We start from the raw sequence: 27,377 nt of genomic DNA on the forward strand, positions 1-27,377 counted from the left end.
ACTCTGTTTAATGATAACAACCGTTGAATGCATGCTGACCGGAGTTAATTTTTCAATTATTTCATATATCATAACCAACTGTTCATTAAATTATTTGTTTATTTCTGTATAATAATCTTAATATAAGTATAAAATTAAAAAAATATAATAAATTATGAAGTATAAAATATTAATTAGAATTTAAAATACTGACGTCAAATTTAAAATTTCATGAACTCAAATCTATCTGAACATCTAGTAAAAATCTATTAGCCAAGAAATGTTTTATTACGATGACAAAGATTTAGTGTTTACAACATCATGGCAATCATTGTCAGTTAATTCGAAATTTGATGAATCGTTGAAAAAACTGTGGAATGAAAAGGAAGATGAAGGGCTATTTAGGTATAAATATAAAGAAGAAAATGTAATTGTGTTGCCTGGAAAGTATGGATTTCTTGCAGTTGTAAGTTAATTAAAATTCTTTGTACCTACTAAGGATCGGCAAGTATTTTTTTTTAAATCTGGATAATTAAAATAATGAATAAATGAGGTCTAGAAATAAAAATATTATCATTGTACATTGCAATGATTTATTTTTAATTCCAAAATTTTCTAAAAACAAGTTAAAAAAAAAAGCTTGTATAAATGTGCTAAATCTTGAATTCTAAACTTAATTTAATACAACTCAATAAATTATAATTTCTTTTACAAATAAAAGAATTCTGAGTGTATAAGAAAATTTAACTAAAGAATATTCTCAAATATAATATGAGACTATAGTCTGCCATTTGCCAGCCCTTATTCTATACCAGCATTTCCCAAACTGTGGTTTGTTAACGTAAATTGAAAATACTTTATTACATTAATTATTATTGTTGTTTATTTTTATTAAGGGGGTCTGCAATCATTTTTACTATCTTTAAGTGGTCTGGCAGGAAAATAATTTGGGGAACGCTGCTCTATACCACATAAATAAATTCTTATTGTATATTTTTATTAATTTCTAATAAATTATTATCTCATTATATTTTGTTATTTTAGCTGAATATTGATAGAGGTACCAAACGCCGTAAACCAAACATATTTACTAGTGTATTAGAACCTTTTAATGACAATTTGTTCAATTTTACCAAAGTTAATGAAGGAGAATATTTATTCAAATTTAATAATACATCAAGTAATTCTTCTAGTAAGTTTAGCTGCTTATTTTATATATGCCATTATTAAATATACTTATACTTTACTTACTAAACTAAAATTTTCCATTTTTCTGTTTGTTAGGCTTGATATAATTATTGAATCATCATTATGACATTTTCTGATATATGAATATTATGCATTTATCTATGTAACGTATTTTATCCATAAAGTTTAAGTAGATAGTTGTGACTTTATTTTCTTAAGCTATACAAACATTTTATAAGAGCTTGAATATTTGTTATTAGCTATTGGCTTAAAGAATAATTAAAATAGACAATAGATAATTAATTAAAAAAATATATATCTAGATTAATGAAAGACTAGCTGTAAAGAACATTTAATTAATTTTAATTAAATGTTCTTGATTAAATGATTAAATTAAAAGTTATAATTTTTATGAAATTTAAAAATTTGATACTATTATAGTTGTTATTACCTACTTATATACATTTCATATAGAACCACTGGTTCCTAACCTAATGATTGCGGTCCACTTGTGGATTGTAGAATCGGGTCGTAACCTATAGGTCTTAAAACATCAAAACATTGCTAACAAGTAACATTTATATTTCTGGTTATAATAATATTTAATCAAAAATAACTAAACAGTTAACACTATCACCAATTTTATCTGATGTAGTTCATACACGTTTATTATTAATAATAATATCTGTTACTTGTCATTTTTATATTTATATATATAATTATTATATATTTACATATATAGGTATAACTAGTCGGCCTTCAATATCTTTTTACAAAATTGGTGGTCCGCACAACTAAAAAGGTTGCGAACCATTATATTTTATATGATGGGTCATTTTGTTTTTTACTGAATAAATAATAAAATTAATACTATTGCTGTAAGAGTACCATCAAAATGATTCATTTTAATTATTATGTTATTTATTTAGATACAGATGATATCTTGGCAATAAATACAAGTCCTTTGGGATACTTTCATTCGTTAATTTTACCAAAAATTAATAGTAAACTACCACAAATTATTGATGAATATAGTTTAAATATTGCAATTCAATTGTTACTTCTTAGTGCATCTCCGTAAGTTACCATTTTTATAATTGTATAACAATTGTATTAAACTTTGTTCATTACACTAAACATTTACAGGGCAATACGTGTTGGATTTAATAGTTTATGCGCTTTTGCTTCAGTAAACCATCTTCATTTACACTTGTATTATTTACAATATAAAATGTACCTTGAGTATTGTGTAAGTGTAAAAAAATAAATATTTTATAAATATTAAATGAACATTCATTATAATGTTTATAAAACAAAATTCATTATTTTATTAAAATAAATCTTATTTTAAGCAATTGATTATTTCTTTTAAAATGTATATCATTAAATTAATTTAAATATTTTTACTATAGCACTTTTCAAACTAAAATTTAGTTTAAAAAAATTTAAGCTATTTATAATTTATTGAATAATTTTAGCCACTAAATACATGTAATTTAATATTTTACAGGACATAGAATATTTTAGTGGTCCTTGTTACAAAATAATAGATTATCCTTCCAAAGGATTTGTATTTGTACTAAAAAGTGGTGACTCGCTGTCTAGTTTTGTCAAGTAAATTTAATATTGTAGCACTTATATAACATTAATTTATTATTTGTAATAAATATTGAATAATATTATTTATGGTTTTTAGAACAGTTTTTATCATGATTAATTATCTCCAGCAAAAAAATATCCCCCATAATATTTTTTTAACTCGAGCACTAACTAAAGATTTAAATACTGGCGATTTTAATGACTTAAGAAACTGTGTGAGAGTTTTTATTTGGGCAAGAATTTCATCAGGTAAATTTAATTTACATAAGCCTATAATTTATATGTTATTACGTCTTATTACTTATTAAAAATTTTAAATTTATAATAATAATAATAATATATATGTAGCATACTAGAAAAATATTATATTTAATATTAAAATCACTTACTTATTTAATTGTTTAAGATTAAACATTAATTTGAAATACATTTAAGATTTTAGGATTTTAAAACCTATATTGTTTTTATATGATAAGTTTTTGAATTTTTTATTTATATAAAATTGTAAAAAATAAATATATATTTTCTAGGAGATAAACGTATGGATAAATTTAATCCAGCAACTTGTGAATTGTTCGGACACTTAGTATTTAAAGGTAATATAAAAAATATTTATTAGTTGAGTACTTGTTTAGTTACTTATTTGACGTAATATGAATTATTACAATATAATATTTAACTCTTACTGTATAACCATAAAATTTAATATAACTTAACTATAGACCTAAAAACTGATATTTTAAGGAATAATATTTATTGATAATTTTTGTATGGAGACTACTGTTATAGTAAATACTAATAGTGTTATGAATCTAGTTGCTATAGTTACTACTAATAACAGTTTTAATCCATATCTATTATCTATTAGTCATTGATAGTTTTACCTGAAACATCACTCTAAAAACATTTTCTATTGTTATTAAAATTACAAGAATCTTAAAATTATTTATCTATGCAATCAGCAGTCATTATATAAGTTACATTTTGTTTCAGATAAAACTGAGTTTTCTGAGGTTACAGAAAATAGTGTGACCAAAATTCTTAAAGATATTACAGAATCTTCATTTTTATTAATTGAAAATGACATAAAAAATTTGTACTTAAACATAAGTTGAAAAGTTGTAAATAAAAATGATGTTGAATTATCAAATTGTTTTAAATTTTTATTAAAATCTAGTTTATTATATTACCTATACAATGGTTTTAATTTTTTCAGTAAAATTAAGAGATACATTTTCACTCTTTATTATAAATGTTTACAATTTTATTTCCATAGTAACCTACTTAATGTATTCATTATTTTTATTATTAGCCGACTAGTGTTTTAAAAATGTATTGATTTGTTTAATAATATATCAAATTAAACATGGAGCTTTATAGACTAGATTACACATTATTAGGCATGGTTTCTTCTAATTGCATGAAAGTTTTGCCAATTTCTCAAAATGATGAAGCTGAAAAGAAGACTCAAAAAGTAATATGTTATAAAAATATGTTTAATTTATTTTTATTATTCATTTCTATGTTAAATGTAGATCATTGTTGGCGATCAAGAAGGAATTGTTCAAATGTTTCAAGTCCGCAAAGGAAAAATTAATATGTTATTCAAAACACTACCTTTAGAAAAAATAACTGCAGTTTGTTTAGGAGGAACTTTTGGTATCTAATCAATTTATTATTCCAATTGAATTTTATGTTTATTAATTCAGATGATTAATATCTTTAAAGGTACTGTTCAAGATAAAATATTTTTGTCAATGGGTACATCTGTTCGTGGTTATACTAAAAAGGGTCGAATGTTTCTTAGTTTTGATACTGGATTATTGGAATCAATTAAATGCATGTGAGTGAATTCTGAAAATAACTGAAATGTAATTTGTTTATTGTGATCAAATCAATTAAATAATTGGATGTTAAATGTATTATAAGTTCTAATTCATAAAATATATTAATTAGGACATTTCAAATTAATTATTGTCTGCAAACAAATTACAAATTTTAATGAATTTAAAATTTATAAAAATATTTTTTGTAAGGTATGTTACTGGAAGTGAACTTTTGGTATCAGGAAAACATATATTTAGTCACTTTAATGATTGCAAAGATATTAGCACATATTTATGTCCAGAAGTCATTAATAGTATTATAACATTAGATGTAATAAAGGTAGAGTAAACTATAAACTATCATTATGACTTTTTGAAATTTCTTGTTATCTAAGTATGAATATTTATGTAGATGCAAGGTATAATGCCTATTTTAGCATGTGCAGATTTATGTATTAGAATACTTGAAGGTTCAACTGTAAAAGAAACATTTTATTTGTCATCAGAACCGACTTGTTTGCATTTAATGAAAAACAATGGAGGTTCGCATGGAAATGAATTATTAGTGGGACTGCAAAACGGTCACATTGTACTCCTTAAAATAGAAAAGTATATTTTAATTTTAAAAGCTCACAGTGTTATATTATTATTCTAGTACTAAAATATAAATTAATTTATAATTCACTTATTAGAAATGCTTCTACTAGTATTCTTTGGGAACTTATAACTCAAACAAAACAAGGAGCTATAACATGTATTGATTGTTATGAATTTAACGGAGAGGATCATCTTTTAATTGGCCGTCAAAGTGGTTTGGTTGAAGTTTATTCGTTAGAATCACATTCTGTTCCTATTGAAAAATATAAATATGTAATTTTTATAAATTTTATAATTTTAGGCTATTGTTAATTTATTTATTATAAATGTTAATATTATTTTAGAGTTGTTCAGAAAGTATAACTTCAATTCAAGGTGGAGTTATAAGAAATTTTGATATTCCAGAAATTATTGTTACAACTTTTACAGGTTAAATTAAATTAACTACTCAACATATAATACCTAAATAATGATTATTGTATAATTTATTTTAGGTTGGCTTTTTGGATTAACTTTTGTTGATCAACATATTGATAAAGAAATTGTATTAGAATCATCAAACATAATTTTAAATGATGAAAAACAAAAAATATTAGATATAAGGTAAGCATATTATGTTTTAACTACATATTGTTAAATTAACAATAATTATTAAATACACATAATTTGTAGTTTATTTTTAGGTACTATTTATATAATTTATGTTAATTTATTAAAATGTTGTATTTTAGTTTGTTCCTCCTTTAATATTTTTACCATTTAAGCCATAATAAATATTTAGTTAGTACGTAATTTGAATCTAAATGTTATAGGAATGAAGTAAGTGATTTGGAAAGACAAGTTGCTATAGAAAGAAACAAATATTTGGAATTTACCCAAAAAAGTTCAAGACCCTCTGTTTTACCTCATTTAGCTATTAAGAATTCTGTAAGAATAATGTATAATTTTTTTTTTTTAATTTTAAGTTGATTAAGTATATGGGTAAATAGAAAATGTTTATTTTTTCAACAGATGTTTTTAGATTCAGAAAACTTAATTTATCATTTAATAATTGAACTAGAAGCCACTATTGATAATGTTTTATTGCAATGCGATTGTTTAATTAATTTGATTGATATTGAAAATAATAATAATGCTGTTGTGAGCAAGAGTAAATGTAATGAGGAGGTATAGTAATTTATATAATTTATTTATATAATGATAAATGTTAGTGTAATAGCTAACATTAATAATTGCTAAATAAATATTAGTAAATTTAAATGTATTAAATCAGCGGTTCCCATACTTTTTTGACTAATAGTGCCCTTTTTGAATTAAGATTTTCTTAGGAATTAGGATGCCTTTCTCTAATTACCAGAAAAAAAAATTAATAAAAACCATCAAAAATTGTAATAGGTAATATGAAAATATTTATTTAATTATACTTAATTTATACATACATTTATTATGATATGGATGAGCTTGTACATATATCACTGCACAATGTGGCGCCCTTATAAAGATGTAAAGATTCCACAGTGCATCAGGACGCCGTGGCGCACACTTTGGAAACTGCTGTACTAAATAACTTGAAACACAGTAAACTAAAATTATTCATAAGTATTTTATAAAATAGATAGAACTGTTTTATGTAGACATAGGCGAAACTAGACATTTTTATTAGGTCAGGCCAAATAAAATATATATAAAATAATATGTGCCCAAATAATTATTAAAATATATAATATACATTATAAACATTTTCAGCCAGTATTGGGTCAGGCCATGGCTTGATTGGCCTGACCTGTAGTTTCGCCTATGTATGTAGGTAATAGTAGTTGTAAATATTAAGTATTATTATTGATATATATACATAAACAATTTTTTTTTAAACTTTTCCTTTATCTCTCAAAAATATCATTTCAATAATTTTTGTTTTTTTGTCAGATTTTATTATACCTAATGGCTAATTAAAATACCTAGTTATTGTATGTAAATAATAAGTAAATATATTTATTTACTCAATATGCATCAAAAATATATAGGTGTAATTCTTAATAGCCAGAATTAAATTGTTGGAATGTACAATTTTTATTAATAATTATTCTAAAAGATTAAATAAGCTGGCTTATATTTTTAGTTAATTTTTCTTTATCAATTTCTATACCATTATTTATAGCCATCATTAACATACCTATACTTTCTTATTTTATTGTTAAAAATAGTTTTGTTTTAAAAATATTTAATTTTGAAAATTTAAATTATACATTTTAAACAAATTAAATAAGAGCCTAATTTAAAAATAATGTGATAAAGACCTAGTGAGTGATTACCTTCTATCCATCAGGGCCAAATTGTTACTATGAGGTGTCCTTCACAATTTGTTAAAGATTAAACTTGACTTATCAGTTTATTATTCTATTAAAAATAAATATTATTATCAATATATTTTTTATTCGTATTATTATTATTTTTTTTTTTTTTAGGATAATAATAAATTATTAGTAACATATAGATGTCAATTAAATACAACAAAATTAGAATTGAAAATGTGGTCACATGAAGGTGATCATGGAACTTTAACTGTATATATTACACCTCTATTACAACCTAAATGTTGTCAAGTCTGTAAATTTCCTATTAAACCACTTTTATATCATCAAAGAACTAAAAAAAATATAGTGTAAGTTGTAGAAATACTAGGTATCTACATTTTTATTTAGAAAAACTGTTATTTTGAACATTTCTATGTAAAAAGATATGGTTATTAAGATCATAATTTTATTATTAATTTTGTTTAGGTTGATATATATAAAATAAATAAAATATTATTGGCATTTGGTATAATAGTGAAACCATTACAATACTAATAAAAAAAATAAATAATTTTCAGCTATCAGCCCCAGAGTTTTTTGACACTATCTGGTGGGTTTAGTCTTTCAGAAGCTCATTTATGGATTTCAAACTGCTTGCCAGGATTCCCTGAAAAACCAGCTTCTCAAGAAAACTTAGAATATTCTTTTGAATCAATAATATTAGATACGGTTTTATTGTGTGCATATAGGTAGTTTATTTAATTATGCTTAAAAGCCATTTATCTGATTTAATAATATTACTCTTATTTCATTATTTTAGTCGGGGATCAATAACCATAAAAACTGATAATATTACTGCGATTGCAATCCTCAAGGACAACTTTAGTAGGGATGCTACAAAAAAAAATATCAAATTGGACATGACTTATGGTTTGTATATTGAATTGCTTGACATAATTTATAGTTCATTGACACGTGTTTATTGTATATAGAAATATCGGAAGGTAGTTTAATATTGATGATTGATGCAATTGTTTCTAAATTGAAAACTGACATAAAAAATGACAAAACATTAAAGCTTATTAATGCTATAAAACAACTATCAGTCAATCCTAATACAAATGGAGAATCACTCACAAAAGAGTATTTACTGATGATTTCCAATGAAGACAAATTGAAACAAGAAGCATCTCAAAAACCATCACGCATGCAGCGTTTACAAGGTGTGATAATTAAATGAAATTCATTTTTCAATTTTTACTTTATTTTTGTGTCTACTAATATTTTATTTTCACTGATTTAGCTATTATGTTGGCATTGTTTGACGATTGGCATAAATTGAAAGGGTTAAATGTGAAGCCTAACTCACGAGAGGATTTATATGAAGCTCTACAGACAAGCAATACTTTGGATTCATTAATTAGCATGTTTGAACTTTAAATGTTATCTAATTAATTTAATAAAGTAATAGGTACACAATTAATTATCCATATATATGTATAAAAGAACAGCCTGTTTTTATGTTCCCATTTTGTGACGACACTATTTAACATTTTTTCATTTTTTTTTTTTTTGCAGAGTTGTACCAAATACTCCTATGAGTAATCATTATAATTTTATTTTATTTATAATTCAGCTACTATTACTATTTAGCACTTGATAAAATTAAGGAAAATTTTGAGAAAGCACAAACTACACCCGGACGAAATTCGGTATTTAACTAATTATATACATACATATATATATATATATATATATATATATATATAAATGCGTAAGTCAAATATCACTTCCTCCCTGATCACTGCATCTTATAAAATCAAAAATGAAAAAAATATATTAATTTTAAATTTTGAATAATGATTTATTTAATGTATTATATGTGCAATTAGAAGGGATTATTAAAAATTTGGCTTTTGAAGATGTGTTCGTTCAAGGATATTGTTTTTTAAAATAGAATCAAAAATTAATTTATGCATATAGGATTATTAATTTTGTTATTGTTGGTTAAAGAAAACAATAATTTAAATATATATATTATTGCATAATTTATATTTAACAGGGTAAATTTACTGGTATAATTTAATTTGTCACAAATAACGCTACCTATGTAGGATCTGCTATAATTAGTATATATATATTATATACTAATTATATCTACTACAACAAATATCCCTTATGAAAATTCTTAGTTTTTGACAGATTTTCATAAAATTTGTGTCAATAGATTCAGCAAGACCCATAGTATGATGGATCTCCTTTATTACTTATATTTTACTTTTAAATCTATAAATATTGTATATAGTTGACTTACTGGTAGAAAATTATTATATTTTTTTGGACTTATTTTGTTGCTATTGGTTACAAAAAATATAATAATTATTTTAGTTGAATATAATTTTAGACCATGTATTTTATATTTGGTTATAATCCATATAAGTATATAACAATTAAAAAAACTAATTATTTTTATTTAATGAAATATAAGAAAGAAGAAATTTATTGATATTTAATTCATTGCAGGTAATATGAACCATGTCAGCTGATAGTATATTATAAGTATAAAAATTTTTAAACAGATACAACAAAATTAAAGTATTTGGAAATTAATATTTTTTAATCTATGCTTATTTTTTTTTTTTTTTTAGATAAACAAATAATCTTAGCAGAAATAAAAACATATCATATAATATAATATTTATTAGTTTGTAATGTAGGTTTATAAACCATCTACACTTGGAAATTTTTTTTCTCTACAATGGTAATAATATATTATAAATTTAAAACTTAACACATACATTTCAGTTACTTACTTCATGGCGATGTATACTGTTAAGTGTTTACTCTCTATATAGCAAAGTGGAGGGAGCGATGAATAAATAGATTTTATTTAAATGTGTGTTTTTATCTGTCATCGCCTTTTTGGGACAGTAAAATTATTCAATTATAAAATTTGAGGATGGTTTTTGTTAAAAATTAATTAAATCTAGTTGGTATTTTGAGGAACAATAAGTAAAAAATTCGCGGTACTTTTTTATAATCGGGTAAAACCAAAATAATAACTTAGAAAAATGGTAATTTATACGCAAATCCAATTTTTGACAAAATAGATTTTGTTTCTTTGTGAACTCAAAAACGAATAACCGTAAGTAGGTACTTGAAATTTTTCCAAAATGTTTATATTATCATTTTAAATTCACGACAGAATGTTCAAAATATTTTGAATATTTTTGAGTTATTTATATGCATGAGAATTTTGTTTTGTTTTTTCTATCATGTTGTTGCGTGCCAATATCAGATTCAGATCCAGGGTGTTATTTAAATGAAATTTACAACTCTTAAGAACAATAATGTTTTATTACGTATAAATAAAGTTCATGTAACTGATACAAAAAGTGGCCGAGAGTTGTGAAGTTGCTTAGGTCTTCGTGGCTCTGGTACATCTGCCCTTGTTGGTCTCTGGAATCCCTTATATACAAAGAAGTCTCTTGTTGTTGTAGTCGACAACCTTCTAATTCATATTAATTCTTGGAATTGTTTTCACACTTGAAACAACAATCTCCAGGATGTCTTCTGTTCTTAATTGGCAATTCGTGGAAATGCAATAATATATTTAAACGACCTCGTTACACGACTGCTATTTTGATATATTTATTATGATGTTTTTTAAAAACAAGATTCATAGAAATATGAATCTACTATCTCGTATATATTATAATTATTAGGCCACATATATATATCTATATTACTATTGCTAACACTTCTAGCAATATTACATATTATATTATATATACTTATATTATTAGCATATCTCGTAGCCCATAACAATGTAATTACAAAAGAAATACTTGACAATTTAATATAAAACTTCTCATAAGTTATTATCTAATTTGTTGATTAAAAATATCGAAAATATTTTGTCTTAATATTGTTTTATAAATGTTTAAAGTTATGAGTTAGATAAAATTCGTCAAGATCTCAAAAATGTACGAGTCGCTTTGTAGCTAAAAAAATCATCTAAACTTTTATTTTTATACCTAAGATTTGAAAGTTTATTATAAAGCTCTTTATAAGTTTTTTAATCTATATAGAAAAAGAAAAAGAAAAATCCTACCGGAAAGCTAAATCACTACTTTTTATGAGCATTTGAAATTCAAATTTTTACGACGTAAAATATTCATCTGTAAAATAATTATTTCTTCTCAAATAATTTTTTATTATCTTGTTGTATTTCAAAATAAAAATAACAGTAGATACTTGCAATTTGCTCCTAATTCTTGTATTATAATAATTATTATTATATATAAACATTTCAAAAATTTTTAACCCTGAGCTATTATAAGTATGATAATTTTTTATTATTTTAAAAATGTTGATAAAAAATTATTATTATATTCGAAATTCTCGAACAATTAATATAAAATCCTACATATGACATAATAAGTTTTTATATTTTTAAATAAATATTAAAAATATATTAGTTCAGTTTTTTTTATATACATTTGAAGTCCAAGTCACTGAATTTTAAAAACTACGAATATTTTGTATTAAAAAATTTATAAAAATTATTTTTTATAGCTGTAAGGTTTGAAAATGTAATATAATATTTCTTAAAAGTATTTCATATCGGAACTAAAATAATCTAAAAAATGTGAAAAAACTTATTTTTATAGACATTTGAAGTAGTTAAAATATGAAAAATACATATTTCGTATTTTAGTGATGAATGATTAAGTTAATTATTTTTTTATTAATCAAAAACATTATTTGTGGAGATTTAAAACTTTTACGTTTATTATATTATTATGCATTTTACTATGTACAATGACCGTTTTTGATAAATTTTAACTCTATTTTTATTCTCTTACTATATAACATTTTGAGTTACCTATATAATAACTTGGTAATAATAATAATTTGGTATAAATAGGTATATAGCATTATTAAGATTAAACACTTATAATAAAATAAATGTGGTATTTTCAAAAAAAAAAAAAAAATTATCAACCTATACTATAATAATAGGTACTAAAAGTAAAATAAATGACGTTTATAGCTATATAAAAATACATAATGTGATATATATTTCGTAAATGGTGATATATGTTGACAGTCTCCGCTCAGAATCGTTTTTCGTATGCAATGATGTATCATTGAATTCACATTTAACACACACATAGTAGTGACCCACTAGACATCTAATATATACTAGAATGATACCAGCTTACCTATAATTTTTTTAAAACTAATTTCGTTGAAAATTTTGGTATAGTTTTCCAATTTAAGTTAGTTATACATTATTCGGGAAATAAAATTCATTCATGAATATCGTTAATAATATAAAATATAATATTATTTTATTACCGCGACGTAATAATAGCAAAGCCGATGACCCTCTTAAAAAATTAAAAAAATTGTATCTACTATCTGACCAATAAGTGGGATACAATTGCGTTTATCGTTTTTATGGAACACAACTAAGACGCTCTAATTGGCAACCCTAGTTTATCTTAGTTTTGAGCTACGTAAACTGCGCCTGAAATTGTATGTATATTAAAAGGTGTAGATATTAGATAATGTAAACTGTGCTTTACAACTTAAGCTGTACCCCGTTTGTAAAATGTACAAAACTTTTGACTTACTAAAGTCTCTCAATAATTGTGCAATTTTTCAATTATATCATAGAAATTTATTTTCGTTTAAAATACTAACTCGTCATCAAGTAACTATTGCAACTAAAACAAAACAAAAAAAAAAAAAACCGCGAAAAGTTACAAAATTTAATTAATAAATAATTAGTGGTCAAACTCCAATTGATGAATATGTTAATATGTAACAACAATAATATGTTATTATTTGTAATATTTGTAGTTATTTTACTTTTTAAAATCATTTATTTATTTTTTTTTATTCTTAATTTAATTTTAATTTTAATTATTCATATTATATGGTTTTAATAAATTATAAGTATATATTAAAAAGAATTTTGCAAAAATATAGATATTGGTTTTTAAAATTTTACCCGGGCGCAGTTTATATGTCTGATTTTGGGTTTATCTTTATTTTGGGCGCAGTTTACAATTGCCGTTAGTTTTACACTAGTAAAGAATAAAAATACGAAAGGGTCTATTTAGATCCGGAAGATACACAATAATTTCGAACGTACCTTTTCCTGAAGTAGATTGTGATTGTTTTTACCTGTTTTTTTATGTGATGTTGCCGGGTTGGGATCGTTTTTTTACATACAGGAGTAAAGTGAAAAAAAAATTCAGGCCAGGAAAATAAATTTCCTCCAGGCCATTCAACTTTTTCATCTCTTGAATAGAAACTTTATTTTATTTATGTATGTAATGTATTTTTTATTTAAATGTTTATAAGTAAATATTAAATATTAAATTTTATTGCATAAGTATGTATTTTATTGATACAACTATTAAAAAAAAACTTTAAATCTAAGATAGGTAACCAAAATTTAATAATTTTTTAAATGTTTTTGCATAATATGACTGGTTTTAAATGATAAATCATTATGATTAGAGATATTTTCATTATTCATTAAAAGTTAAGGTAAATTTCTTTTGCAATAATATGAATCTAATTTCATACATTGTTTTCCACTTAGCATCTATAACTTTTTATTTTTTTCTCCGTGTCTTTTAGCACCGCCTTTTATTTTCTTAATATCACTCGTTTTAAGGAAAACTGGAAAATATTGAATATTGGAATGAATATAATATTTAAAAACAAAAATTTTTAAAACGTATATGAAATATAAATGTAGTATAAAGGTACTCCACTAGTCCATCATATACTGTATTCTAATACTCTGATGACAAAATAATGAAAAAATGCATATTTGACTCGATAATCGCGAGGTTATAAGGTATTATATTGTGTTGTAGAACTTCGGCGAAAGTTATAAAAATAGATAGTGTATAGGTACTATACCAACGTGAGTATACTATAATGTACGGGCTACGACAAATTCACATCGAACAGCCCATCGCTTATCAGAATTCAAAATATAAAATATAATATAAAAATGATTATTAATTAAGTTGTTAATATTATTTCGTTTTTGTTTATAGATAAAATGTATTTCTCACATTACTCTACACTATTTTCATGTTTTTTTTTTCTATCTATACTTCAGGCCACCGGAATTTTTCCCAATATCCCGATGGGCCACTCCACCCCTGTCAAAATATATTTTGGTACAAGAATAATCAGTAAATTTTGCAAGTTTTGACTTTAAATATATCACGATATTACTAAGACTTAACACTACATAATTAATTTTATAGTTTTATTTATAAAAATTATACTTTATTTATATTTATGGTGGCTCATGAAAATTATTTCAAAAACAACATTAATACGTATGTATTGAAGAAAATAGTAAATATTACTTAGTTATTTCTTCTAGTGAAGTATATGTTGGACTGAGGAGCTTCAGCTTCATCTTCAAAATTTCAAAATAATTTCGGTGTTTTTTGTAAACGTATTGTGTAGGTATATGAGACGTAACCATGTATACAATGAGTTAAAGCTAACTATTAATAATACGAAGAAAGAATTTTGAAATTGTTCGAAATTTAAACGAATGAGACCGATTTATTCATAAATTCAAAAGTACAACAAATTATTACAATATATGTTTTTCAGACTTTTTAATACATAGCAAGTGTATAGCTATCCGTGTTTTTCAGCTCTACCGACTTGAGGAGTTCAGTTGTAATTGGAATCTGCGGCACCTAATATGTTTTTGGTGTTGTCGCATTCTGTCTAGTACCTGCTAGAGGAGAGTTTAATTGCTTATTAGCTATCATTATAGGCAGCGAAGGTGACGATTAAAGCATCCTTTGAACGATTATGGTACTGTTAGTGCCAAAGAAGAAGGTGGGTGCTGGTTGGTGGATTCAATGGAAGACATAAACGCTAAAATTAAATAAGAACAAAAAAATCGTTTCTTAAGAAAGCGCTAAAATCGTATCGTACAAATGCGCCAAAATCATAGATAGCTTAGGTAGGCTATTTCAATTTAGAACTAAGTATATCGTTCAAAAACTCCAAACGTTTAATCTTAATCGACAAATTTATTATCTAATTACGATAAATTGTCACATAGACAGTGTGTGAGTAGTTTTGTGTTATACCAGTAAAGTAACTGTTACTATTTATTTCGTAAGCATTCGTATAAGCGTCATTCGTTAAAATGAGTTTTACAAAAACTATTACTTATAAAGGTGTTGCTTGCATTTTATTTAAAGATCAAAAATATAAATTTTTACAGGAAATGGTCAGCGGTAATGTGTCATTGAGGTGTACCAAGAGAAATAATTGTATAATGGAAGAAATACCGGGATGGTGAAATAAATCGTATGGGATATGTAAAAAAAAAATGGATTAAAAAATCAACCAATTAATTAAAATTATATTTATTTGTATGTATATTATTGACAATTTTTTTATAAAATCGAAACATCAAACGATACTTTTGGCGCATACGTCATACACTGGGTGGGTATAACAGGTATATAATATTAGACTGGTGCTTATGTCATACAGCTGGTGGATCTTGCACCAGTAGGTGCTATAGGTATATTTGATTAGATCAGAAATAAATGCTGGCTCGACCATGGGTTGTCAACTATTATGGATCATTCGATGAGTTATTTTGTCGTAAAATTACCCATAAATGCTGTGAGAGCACCTTACACGTTGAAGTACCGCTTGGCTGATATCAAAGTTCTATATGGGAAAGATCCATTCCGATGATTTGCGTTGAGTTTTTCATTACTTATTTTATACATTCAAACGTATTCAAAAAATAAAAAATAAAAATATTATATATGTAATTAATAATTTATATTTGTACATTATAAATAAATAATATTAATAATAATTTATATTTTTTTAAGGATTTAAATCTAAATTTTTAGTGCGTTGTATTTTTGATTCGGTTTTCATAGGTTCTCTAAACAAAAGATTAACTTATAGCAACTGCAGCATACGTATTTATAGATGCATCAATAATATGTATCCATATTTATTTATATTTATTATTTTCTAAGAATTTAATTTAATTTATAATTTCTTTGGTATTCATACTCAAAGCTTTTAATAATTTTTAATTGTTATTGTTTCGAGTTCTTCTAAGTAGTCTTTTATTTTAACCATAGATTGTTTATCAGTTTAAAATCTTATTAACTCTTTCATATCAATTCTAGACGGTTTCTGTTAATTCACCCGTATCATCAAGTTTGACAAGTTTAGTTTTTTTTCAGTTTCATCAGATTGTGCCAAATTCGTTAGAAAACATTTTTCAAAGTGGCGCAATTATTGGATATAAGACCAAAATTGTTTGTTATATTAATGTTCTCTATTCGAATGTTAAAAAGTTTAACTATTTTCGTTCTTTCGATTTTTTCATTTATGAATAATTGAGATAATATTTTGAAATATACAAAAGTTATTTTCTACTGTCATAATTTTTTCTTCTATAAGCCTAGTATTTACATTTATTTTGTTAAATTCTTCCAAAAAATCGATGTGTAAAATCTCATGAATACTATTCATTAATTATTAATTGAAGTACCTTTTATTTGCATTTTTTTTTTATTTTATCATCTATGATAATATAATTCTATGTAAGGACATAAGTCAAAAAAAAAAAAAAAAACATAACGTTTAGAGTGCCTAATAAAAAACTAAAAAGCAAGCACTTATACGTCAAATAGATTCATTTTTGATTAAATTTTAGAAAAATTGTTAGAACTAATATATAATTCAGTAAATATATTTGTTTATTAATAATCTATTGTGATTCATATAATCATCTCTATTTATTATACTATTTTGTTACCTTTGTATTTTATTCCAATCATATAAAATAACAGTGTGTATTTATATTATTATAAAGATTATTTAAGCATTTTTTTTAGTTTTTGAGGGAGCGATGAATTTATTGATTTTACAATGATTTGTTTTTTTTTATTTGTTTATATACACGATGTATAGTAGACAAATACTTTGATCTTTTACTTTGAATTTTGATTCACTCGATTTATTAGTCAAAATCATGGAAAATTGAAAATTATTTTGTAGTGAAAAATGTATAAAATATTCAATTTTTAAATGTTAAGCTTAAAACTATATGGTTTCTTATAAGTAGTTGATACTGTAATCAAAAAAATCTAAGATTTATATAAACTAGTTTTTTTTTTTATTGCCATTTAAAGTTCAAATTTGGATAAAGTTCGATATTACGAACAAAGAAAAGTGATTTTAGTTATTTTGGTATAATTCAAAACCATAATTATTCATAGTCCATGGGCGCTTTTACGTGTATTATGGATTTTACTATAAGTACCTAATGATATTTCTAAAATATGTAGATTAATTTTAAGTTAATACTTATTTATACTATAAACATACTCACACTGTTTTATGTTAAGGGCGTTAAGGCGGTATTAACTTTAAAGTTAATAATAATAAATTATATGTTCTATGGTATAAATATAAGTATTATAATAATTATAAATATTAACAGTATAATAAATGCAATATTTTTCGAAAAAATTAAATCAATTTACTTAAATACTAATTTGAAAAATAAATTACTCTCAAGACAATGTCATGAAATAACTTAGCGATATAGGAAGACAGATCGTCTTCGCTCATAAGCATTCTTAATATTAAATTTTATATCATTGAATTCAAATTTTACACAACCATTTTACAGTGATCCACTCGTCACCTACTGTTCATTAGAGTGGTATCCACTAATTCAAAATTATTAGTTTTAAATAATTATCAATATTTTTTTGCGCATTATAAGAGTCAATAATCAATGTGGCAAAATTTGTTAGCAATGTTCCAAGAAAAAATATCCAGCAAAAATAAATACAATTTAATTTTACTAGTAATATTTGTATAATAAATTTGATTTCCGAGTACCTATCCTTTAAAAATATATGTTTCATTTTTGGTCCAATATTCGAATAATAAAATATAAGCAAAAATATTGTATACACAAAGCAGGTAGATAAAATGTGGCCCAATTATCAACTACTCGAGCAAACTTTAAGTGTTAACATAGCATTTACCTCTTACCTAATGATATGTTAATAAATCGAGATCGATGATATACGATTTCATACGATCATCCCTTTTAGTAGCACGATTGCGTACGATTTCTCTACTTGCAGGGCACCTGACCTTTAAAAACATCATGATTGCGTACGAAATTAATGCAACGTTGTCAACATGTACTACAATAAAAATATTATTATTATACTATATTTGTTGACGCGTTTATTGAATTTTACCAAGACAAATCAGATTGTTGTCGCTTAATATTGCTAGCGAAGAGCGATTGTATTTTATTTCAATTTAAAATATTGTCAATATGCGTTTGACTGTCAATCGCCGCGCAAATAAAGATCAATAACTCAATTTATATACGTCAAATCTATAATTCATAAAACAACAATGTTATTATAGTCAATTAAAAATAATGTATAATAATTATAATACAATCAAAATATAAATTATAGGTTATCAAATAAAGCCTTGGTATCGATAACCAGTCTCCGATAAAAAATGTAATACATTGCATCTATTTTAAATTAGTCGTATAGTTTAATTACACGGTTAATTTTTTGGATATCCTTAATTGGAATAGCTTTGGATATATGTTTTTGTAAAGTAGATATTTTTATATTCGTTTTAGCCTGCATTTCATTCAATGACTCAATAACAAAGCATATTTGAGGATGAGCGTTAGGTATTATAGAATTGAGCATTAAAAGTTTTGTGGAAATTCTTTGGACCATTTTGTTGTTTTAAAATTAAAATAAGTAAAAACTACGTAATTAATTATAATGTATAATTATTTTATAAAACTTTATTTTTGCGTATCAGAACATAAATTTTAAAGTTATTGTTAAAGAATATTATTTAATAAGGAAGAAATGGTAGACAAAAAAACATTTTTAATCATTTTTCTAATATACTCATATCATCCAAGTATAATACTGTCTTCAATTTTTTATTTGTGTTTATCTATGTAAAATTGTTATAGTATGTAACTATATAAGTATTTTATATAATCGATCTGAATTCTGAGTTAATTACCTATTTATTAGGTACTTATAAAACATTAAAAAGTTTGACTTAAATGGAAACAACATTCAATAAGTTGTATAGAACTTATATTCAATAAGGAAAAATTTCCTTCACAACTTAGTGTGCTTCTATTTTGAATTCAATGTGTAATATGCATAAATTGTTTGAGATGTGTGTTTTAAGTATGATTATTTTGTAAATTTTCAAATTTTGATGTATGATTGCTTAAATTTATCTTTCATAAAAATAAAAATAACTAGCAATTAAAAGCCACTTTAAAACAATGGACAGCAAACATTTGCATAAAAAATTAGGCGTGAACTGAAATATATGTCATCAGAAAAATATTTTGTGCAAAAACTCATACAATTTTAATTATCTTCAGTTATGATACAGATAAACAATTTATTTACTTATCAGAATGTAAATACATTTTTCATTATTAAGTATAAAAATATCATCGTTTTCTATTTTCCAAATTGCATTTATGGCTTCATCAAAAGATATTGGATATGTAGAAAAGTTTTTTTGCTTTGCTATGTAAGTACATGGTTTTCGGACTTTTTGTACAATATTTGAACTCACATTTGTCAGTAATGTTTTTTGCATAATTTTGCTTTGTCGAATTGAAATTGAATCGCTAGCTAGTTTTTCGTTTGAAATTTTCTCTGAGAATTTTACGCTCAATATTTTGAATTGTTATTGCTTCATGATTGTGTCACTGATTACAATATTAACTTGGGATTTGTTGACACCAGTTGAAATGCATAGCAACTTTTGTTAGAACATAACCATTTTAACAATTCGTCATCGCGTTGTCGAAACAATATTTATGTAAAGAAACCACAGCTTATTCTTTCCCACGCTCTGATATTATAATTTTTAATGAATTATAAACAATATAACAGTATCTACCTTATCGAATAACAGTTGATTTTATATACTAATATAAAAATAATAAAGAGCGATACACCAGGAAATTCGATACAATAAATGGAATTTAATCTTATTTTTTAGTATTTTATAAATTATCGAAAAGTATTGGTCTTGGAATAATAGTCGAAGTTACATTTATGAAATTATTAAATATAAGCAACAATTGTCTAAAATAAGTCATGTTATAAATTTCCACAGTTTTGAATAATGGCAACATTGCACTAAGTTTGGATAGGCAATTATAATAGTGAAAAGGTCCTTACGCAATCGTAACGCACCCATCGATATTGTGTTTTATTATTAAATATAATATATTAAATACTATGTAGACATTGAGCGTGAATTGGGCATGGATCAAATTGGACTAATAATTCTAATAATCTAAAATAATCCATAATTCCTATTTAAATTGAATATCGAAAATCGTGCGCTAAGCTCTCACTCCCGTTGACTTAAAATTTGAAACTAGAACTGAGCATCGTACGTGCGCATATATATGATATACTCATATACGGTTTATTTATTCAATATATTTATAATCTGACGCATGAGATAAGGCTGCAGTGTGTGTACAAACACATAGGTAATATATTGTTAGGCCGCTGTGTTTATAAACCATATTATAATATATATATACGTACACAGTATTTTGATTTATTCCGAAAAATGTATTTTGTATACTTGCACACAATAATCAATAGCTATGTATATCAACATATTATTATACAATCTTAATACATTATTATTATGGGAGTATTTAAAATATGTTTTATGAATGTATATATTTATTTATTTTATGTGAGAATCTATTTAATGCATATTAGGTGTGTAAATAAATAAATCATTGACGAAGTTTTATGCATTGTTTTCTGATAATATGTATACCACGTTAAAACGATATAATTTTTTTTTTATTGCAGTAATAATTTGATGGCATACCATTTAATTCAACATTCATCAATATTTTGGTTCACAGAGAATAATAATTATAAGTACGATGTTGTATCACCAGTAGATACTTATATTTACTTCTGATTCCTGAAGTTAAAACTAAAAATCTGGGTAAATTTGAAGAAATTAATGTTGTTAAGGAGAATAATACCTGTGGCTAAAGAAACAATTGGTGGTCAAGACAGAAAAAAGTTATAGAGATGCGGAATTACATAAAGTACTTGCTTATTCTAATATTATAGATATAATAATATTGTTAAATAAAAATACTTTTGCCACTGAGCGCGCTCATATACTGTTAAAACATTTTAACGATTGGTAGCTACGCAGTGAAATCGAATAGTTGGGCGTTTATTATTATTACTTCAAACTCAGAGTAAAAAGTTTAAAACAAAGTGCTGCAGTTGCTACTCAGTATAGCCATTACCCGACTCGATTTTCGCCTTAAAATGTGTAAAAGAAGATACGATATTTTTTTTATCAAACATGAACGATTTAAACTCAATTGTATTTATATACACAATATGATACACGTGTCGAATCAACAGACATAATATTACATACAGTAATTTACAGAAATATTTCATAGAAAGAATCGCTTGTTCGTTTTTTCAGACATTTTTAGAGTTTTACTTATTCTGTAGCAAATAGCAATATCTCTTTGGATTTTTCAATTAAAAAAAAAAAAATGTTCCAACGGATCTATACATCGTCTTGATAACGACCACTAGCTCATGTTATAATACGTACATATTCAGTTGTTATTTAGATGAATGTAAAGAGAGATAGAGAGAGAAAATACTAAAAATAATCAACAACAATTCATCACGTGCATAGACCTAGTCACTTCGATCATGATTAACCTCGCTGAATATTAATGTATTTTTTTTTTTTTTTTTTTGTTCGACAGCAACACAGGGTTGGACCTTAACAATGGATCGTTATTTTGAATACCAAAGCATTATAATATGTATAATGAATATAATGTAGGTACTATATAGTATATATGTATACGTGTATTTAATAATATCTTGCGGCTCAAAAGATTCACCTAATACGCGTTTTTAATCAGATGAATTATCATGTAATATTTTTACACGAAATTAAACGTTCGTATTGTCCACTGGGAAGAAGATTGATGGTGCGATGTTATTATTTAATATTTTGTATCGTTTCATAATAACAATGTAATATTCTCGTTATAAAAAAAATAAGTGCACGTGACGTTGACTTGAGCTTGGCAGGATTCTAATAAAAACAAGGGCAATTCGGTTGGAAATAAATATACAATATACTTATATTATCAAGAAGATTCGTAAATTTGTATGACGCGTAGTAATGTGATATATTGTGATTTGTGGTATACTTAGATTCTACGTGTTTATTTATGACATAACGTGTAGTGTGATTGTTATTTTATTATACGTTTTGTCGAAAATTATTACTAGCATTCTACGACAATATAGTATTATTATACAATACACGTATAATTATATAAAAGTAATATCGCGTTTCGAATTTGACGAATAGCGGACGTTGTATTTTGAATTTTGTGAAATTTCTATTATTGATCTTGCTGAACGATGAGACGAATCATTCTGATGCGGAATCGTGTTTGGAATGCCTAGTGTTGGAAAAAAAACGAAAACGGTAGTAATAAATAATAATATAATAGCGCATTTTGCTAGCAAAAACCTAACTCAAGTTGCACGTATCAAAAAAAAAAAAAAACAGCGGGTTGTTTGCGCCTACAACGTGCGAAGAATTTCAGCTGTTTTTCGAATTTTTTAGTTGCATGTTTATAAGAAAATATTTATTAATTCATGATATTCGTTGATCACGATTGGACTGTATATAAATGACAAATTTATAATAATATGGTATTGTGTCGCTTACTAAGTCTCACATACTCAATATTACACAAATAATTAATGTAGCTTCATCATTTGTATACACATAGACCATTGTATGCAGGAATACAGAATGTCCCATTATTTGGTGTTAATTTGTTTGAAAGCTGTTACAGGTGATAGATAAATTGCGTTTTTTTAGTCTCCTTATACGCTGAATAGTCAGTTCCATAATTTGCTTGTAAAAAATCTCTACTGGCCAATATTGCATCGGCATTTACCCGTGTCATCATTAGATTTCTTATTAAAAATAATCATAGCAATATTCAACTTTGAAAATAAACCAATATCGATTGGTATAACTAGTATTGTACCTTTACTGGTGTCTAGTTATGCTGTATAAGTATTATCAGTGTTAAGATTCGGAAGTTCTTGTATTCAATTGTTTTTTTGCGAGAGTCGTAGAATATTCGTGGTAAGATAATTTGTTTTATGTGAAATGGTTAAAATAAATATATACAACATTTGATTGCATGGTACATCAGTGCATATTTTTGGTTATATTTTTCATGTTTTTACAAAAAAAGTTATACTAAACAAATCAAAGTATTTTCAACAATATTTAGAACATATATTTTCATATAAATATCGTTTTAATTCGTTTTTCGCCTTATAATTTTAGAGCATCTTGCGATAATTTTAATTACATATTTACATATTTTGTATATGTTTAGTGAAATAAGCCGCAAAGACATTCTCTAGATATGAGTATGTTTGGAAAATATTATACAGACTAAACTTTTGTTTTTAACGATTATTACTTACGACCTATATGTTTATTATATTAAGTTACAACCATATATTTAAAAATAAAGGAATATTAACATAAATGTATTAGCAATAACGATATTTTTGATTAGATTAGGTTATACAATATATTGTATTGATTAAATGAAAACGTAAACGATTTTTAGGCAATAATCATTTAATAATAATTGACGATATTTTCGGCGTTATAAATAACGATAAAGAATACAGTGAATATAAAATAAATAGGCCTTTTAGGATACTGCTGGCTATGGAATCGTATAAAAAAAGTCATAGTGTAGAAAGCTATGCATTTAATTTGCAAAACACATTTTATGTGTAATTAATGTACCTACTTATAAAAAAATAATGCATTACTTAATTCAAAGTAGAATACACGATACACATTTAATTATAACAATAAATAAAATGAATTTGATTTGTGTGCTCATATAGTCAATGTTGTTAATACGTATAATGCGTATATTGACAAGTATATTAATTTTATACTTCATTGAATACTTTATCTGTTAAAGCCTCAGCACCATTATTACCAAAATTACAGTACTAACATTAAGTGGTTAAGTAATAAACAATTAACAAATATACACATTTTTTCTTAATACGTGCATACACAATTATTAGACTCATAAGTCATAATGCAATAATTTATTATAATTTATAATTATATTGGTATTAGTGCATCGTATTCAAATCAACTTCGATTCGATAAAATGTTTGAACTTTTTTCGCTGCCACTTTTTGTCATACACATAACATCTATTCATTAAATGAAATCGATTCCTTCATAAGTATACCTTATATATATATTTATTATTATTATTATTATTGTAATCATTGATTATTTGTTGACTCGCTACTCCGTCATATATATGTATTAATTATTAATATCTTTTTATTTATTAAGAAAGAAACCACAATAGCTTTGACCATTGGCTGTTACATTTTACTACATGCCTTGAAAATTGTTTTAACTATAATAAATACTAGATTTACATTGATTTACATTATCTAGTTTGCTCAGATTAGATTGTATGTATGTGTTTGGTCGAGAAAGTCTAGTGACCAAAAAATTGTCGGTGTATGTGGTATTCGAGCAAAGTGATTACGTGAGGGTTGGAGGAATTTTGAAGATGGTTTTTCGATACATTTTACAGTAGTTCATGAATAAATTAATTTCACATTTATTTCGTGTTATTTGTAAAATCCCACTGGTGCATTGGTATGTATTATTGTGTTAATATTATAATAATATGGACACCACGAGTCGTATGTTTTTATTCCAGTTAATAGAGGATTACGATGGGATAATAGAACAGTAAATAATATAGCTCGAGATGTATATTATATAAGTACGTATTACGTATAACAATAAAGCTTATAATTTATAATAATCCATAATAATATAATATAGTTTGCCCTATGTGAATAACTGTGTATAGTTTTTCAGCTTACGATTATTTATATTTATACATCATTTGAAGTGAAGTGTATAATATAATATGTTGTATAATATATAGATTCTTCAACAAATCCGTAATATAGGATACATTATCGTTTTACATAGAAATGTTTTTATGCCTATGCATTCGTTCACACAGTTTGTTTATTATAATTTATAATCATAAAATATTATTTCATTCCATTTGAATCATAATTATTTTTTTCAATGTAGGGAATAGAAATTGTATTAAAATAAAACACGAAAAAAATTAATTGTTGATTTCATCGTAATATAATGTATTTTATTTATACTAGGTATACATAATATATTCACGATATAAAAATAAATAAATTTTAAAGCATTTTTTCAAGCTCAATAATATTCATTATTTTAAGAGCATTTTAGAATTAATATTACTGTAAGTTCAGAAAATTCCAAATTGTATTTTATCATTTAAGCAATCTTCAAGATCATTTTTATTTATTTGATATTTTGATTCACTAAAATAATATTTGGAATTAGTGTCGATCAATACTCTCTATCCTCATGTTTTCAAGTCTATTACACTAATTGTTAACTTATGTTTTAGTTACATTATTTTATGTATACCGATTTTTTTAATGGTTTTTATAAAAAAATATAAATAATAATAATATTTTTAAATGCTTATAATATTCACTGGTTGTTGATTAATACATGAATTACATAGCTACATAATTCTTTATTTATTATCAGTATATACCTATACTTATACCTATGTTTACATAAATTGTTTTATAAAAAAAATTATTGTCTTCTATGATTTATATATACAAATAAAACATTAAGCAGGTAATCATATATATGATTATTTATATAATGGTATTCACATATAATTAATAAGTTAATACCAACATGCAACTACAACTATAGGTTCGTGGTTTATATTGTATATAGTTTAAAATAAGTTAAATATTCTGAAAGTTGTATTCGTTATATACAAAATAATAAATTAAGTAAACTATGAGTTAAACCTGCGTAATTGAAATAATAGATGATATAAATTGTCCATGATAAAATATTATTTTTTTAAATATAACATATACTATAAAAATTGTTTAACTTTGTTTAAAAATATTTTATTTTGCTATACGTAATTGGAATTTAAAAAATGTGACTAACAGGAATTTTCGATAGTTATAAATCATTGTATGAAAAAATATTAGAAACATTGAATTTATTGCATTTTCAAGTTATACATGATTGATAAATAACCATTTCATCAAAATTAATTGAAAAAAATACAATATTCGACTACTTTAAATGTCTTGGTTAAAAAAAAAAACAAACAAAATATTATAAAAATACGTTATTATGTCTAAAAAAATAACAATATTTGGTGAAAACATCTAGATTTCCGCTCTATTAGATGACATTAAAAAAATGAAAACCAAGGGAGTTATTTTGCTAAAATATTTACCTAGTAAGTTTTGAGTGTATTTAATTTGATTTAAATTCAACAATAAATAATTCCCTATTACATATAAAAAATAATTTGAACTAAGGCAGTGTATTATGCTCCATTTCTAAGGATATTTTATAATAATTAAAAAATAAATAATACAAATTATTTGTATTTATTACCTACTCGTATTATCAGTAATTAATTTTAAATTAGTTGTATGGCGTGTTTAAACTGTTTTTATCAAAAATATGACATAATATGTAAGTGTAGAAGGTATGGAAAAGTTCGTGTTATAAATAGTTTGAAATTAGT

General features: G+C 24.4%; 2 protein-coding genes across 3 annotated transcripts; both read left to right on the forward strand.

Moving 5' to 3' along the window:
- The first annotated feature begins 143 nt into the window (after positions 1–143).
- On the forward strand, positions 144–3,882 carry LOC112596380 (GDP-D-glucose phosphorylase 1). Its single transcript, XM_025342035.1, has 8 exons — positions 144–445; positions 1,024–1,171; positions 2,097–2,244; positions 2,314–2,416; positions 2,678–2,781; positions 2,864–3,015; positions 3,297–3,362; positions 3,760–3,882. Exons 1-8 carry the CDS (start codon positions 260–262, stop codon positions 3,879–3,881), a joined length of 1,029 nt encoding a protein of 342 aa, XP_025197820.1. The 5' UTR covers positions 144–259; the 3' UTR covers position 3,882.
- A 188-nt stretch (positions 3,883–4,070) lies between these two features.
- LOC112596335 (Bardet-Biedl syndrome 7 protein homolog) lies at positions 4,071–10,026 on the forward strand. Of its 2 annotated transcripts, XR_003114763.1 has the most exons (17): positions 4,071–4,240; positions 4,302–4,425; positions 4,495–4,609; positions 4,803–4,932; positions 5,005–5,201; positions 5,285–5,462; positions 5,534–5,618; positions 5,684–5,792; positions 6,002–6,116; positions 6,201–6,356; positions 7,655–7,851; positions 8,062–8,232; positions 8,304–8,413; positions 8,476–8,706; positions 8,787–8,954; positions 9,062–9,195; positions 10,007–10,026. XR_003114763.1 is itself a non-coding variant. In XM_025341962.1 (16 exons), exons 1-15 carry the CDS (start codon positions 4,133–4,135, stop codon positions 8,921–8,923), a joined length of 2,163 nt encoding a protein of 720 aa, XP_025197747.1. In that variant the 5' UTR covers positions 4,071–4,132; the 3' UTR covers positions 8,924–8,954; positions 9,062–9,285. The 2 variants fall into 2 exon arrangements, 1 of the variants encoding a protein (XP_025197747.1); XM_025341962.1 differs by lacking the exon at positions 10,007–10,026 and having other exon boundaries at positions 9,062–9,285.
- Positions 10,027–27,377: the final 17,351 nt, after the last annotated feature.

This window comes from Melanaphis sacchari, unplaced genomic scaffold, assembly GCF_002803265.2.
Source record: "Melanaphis sacchari strain LSU unplaced genomic scaffold, SCAv2.0 Contig31_pilon_pilon, whole genome shotgun sequence".
Taxonomy (NCBI): Eukaryota; Metazoa; Arthropoda; class Insecta; order Hemiptera; family Aphididae; genus Melanaphis; species Melanaphis sacchari.

What these genes read in the sequence shown, in the direction of transcription:
- LOC112596380 (XM_025342035.1), top strand. Translation starts at nt 260, where the DNA reads ATGTTTTATTACGATGACAAAGATTTAGTGTTTACAACATCATGGCAA. An exon ending in TTACTTCTTAGTGCATCTCC is followed by an intron (nt 2,245 to 2,313) that starts GTAAGTTACCAT and finishes AAACATTTACAG; the next exon opens with GGCAATACGTGTTGGATTTA. An exon ending in CGGACACTTAGTATTTAAAG is followed by an intron (nt 3,363 to 3,759) that starts GTAATATAAAAA and finishes ATTTTGTTTCAG; the next exon opens with ATAAAACTGAGTTTTCTGAG.
- LOC112596335 (XM_025341962.1), top strand. Translation starts at nt 4,133, where the DNA reads ATGGAGCTTTATAGACTAGATTACACATTATTAGGCATGGTTTCTTCT. An exon ending in CTATTGAAAAATATAAATAT is followed by an intron (nt 5,463 to 5,533) that starts GTAATTTTTATA and finishes ATATTATTTTAG; the next exon opens with AGTTGTTCAGAAAGTATAAC. An exon ending in GTTTTATTGTGTGCATATAG is followed by an intron (nt 8,233 to 8,303) that starts GTAGTTTATTTA and finishes TCATTATTTTAG; the next exon opens with TCGGGGATCAATAACCATAA.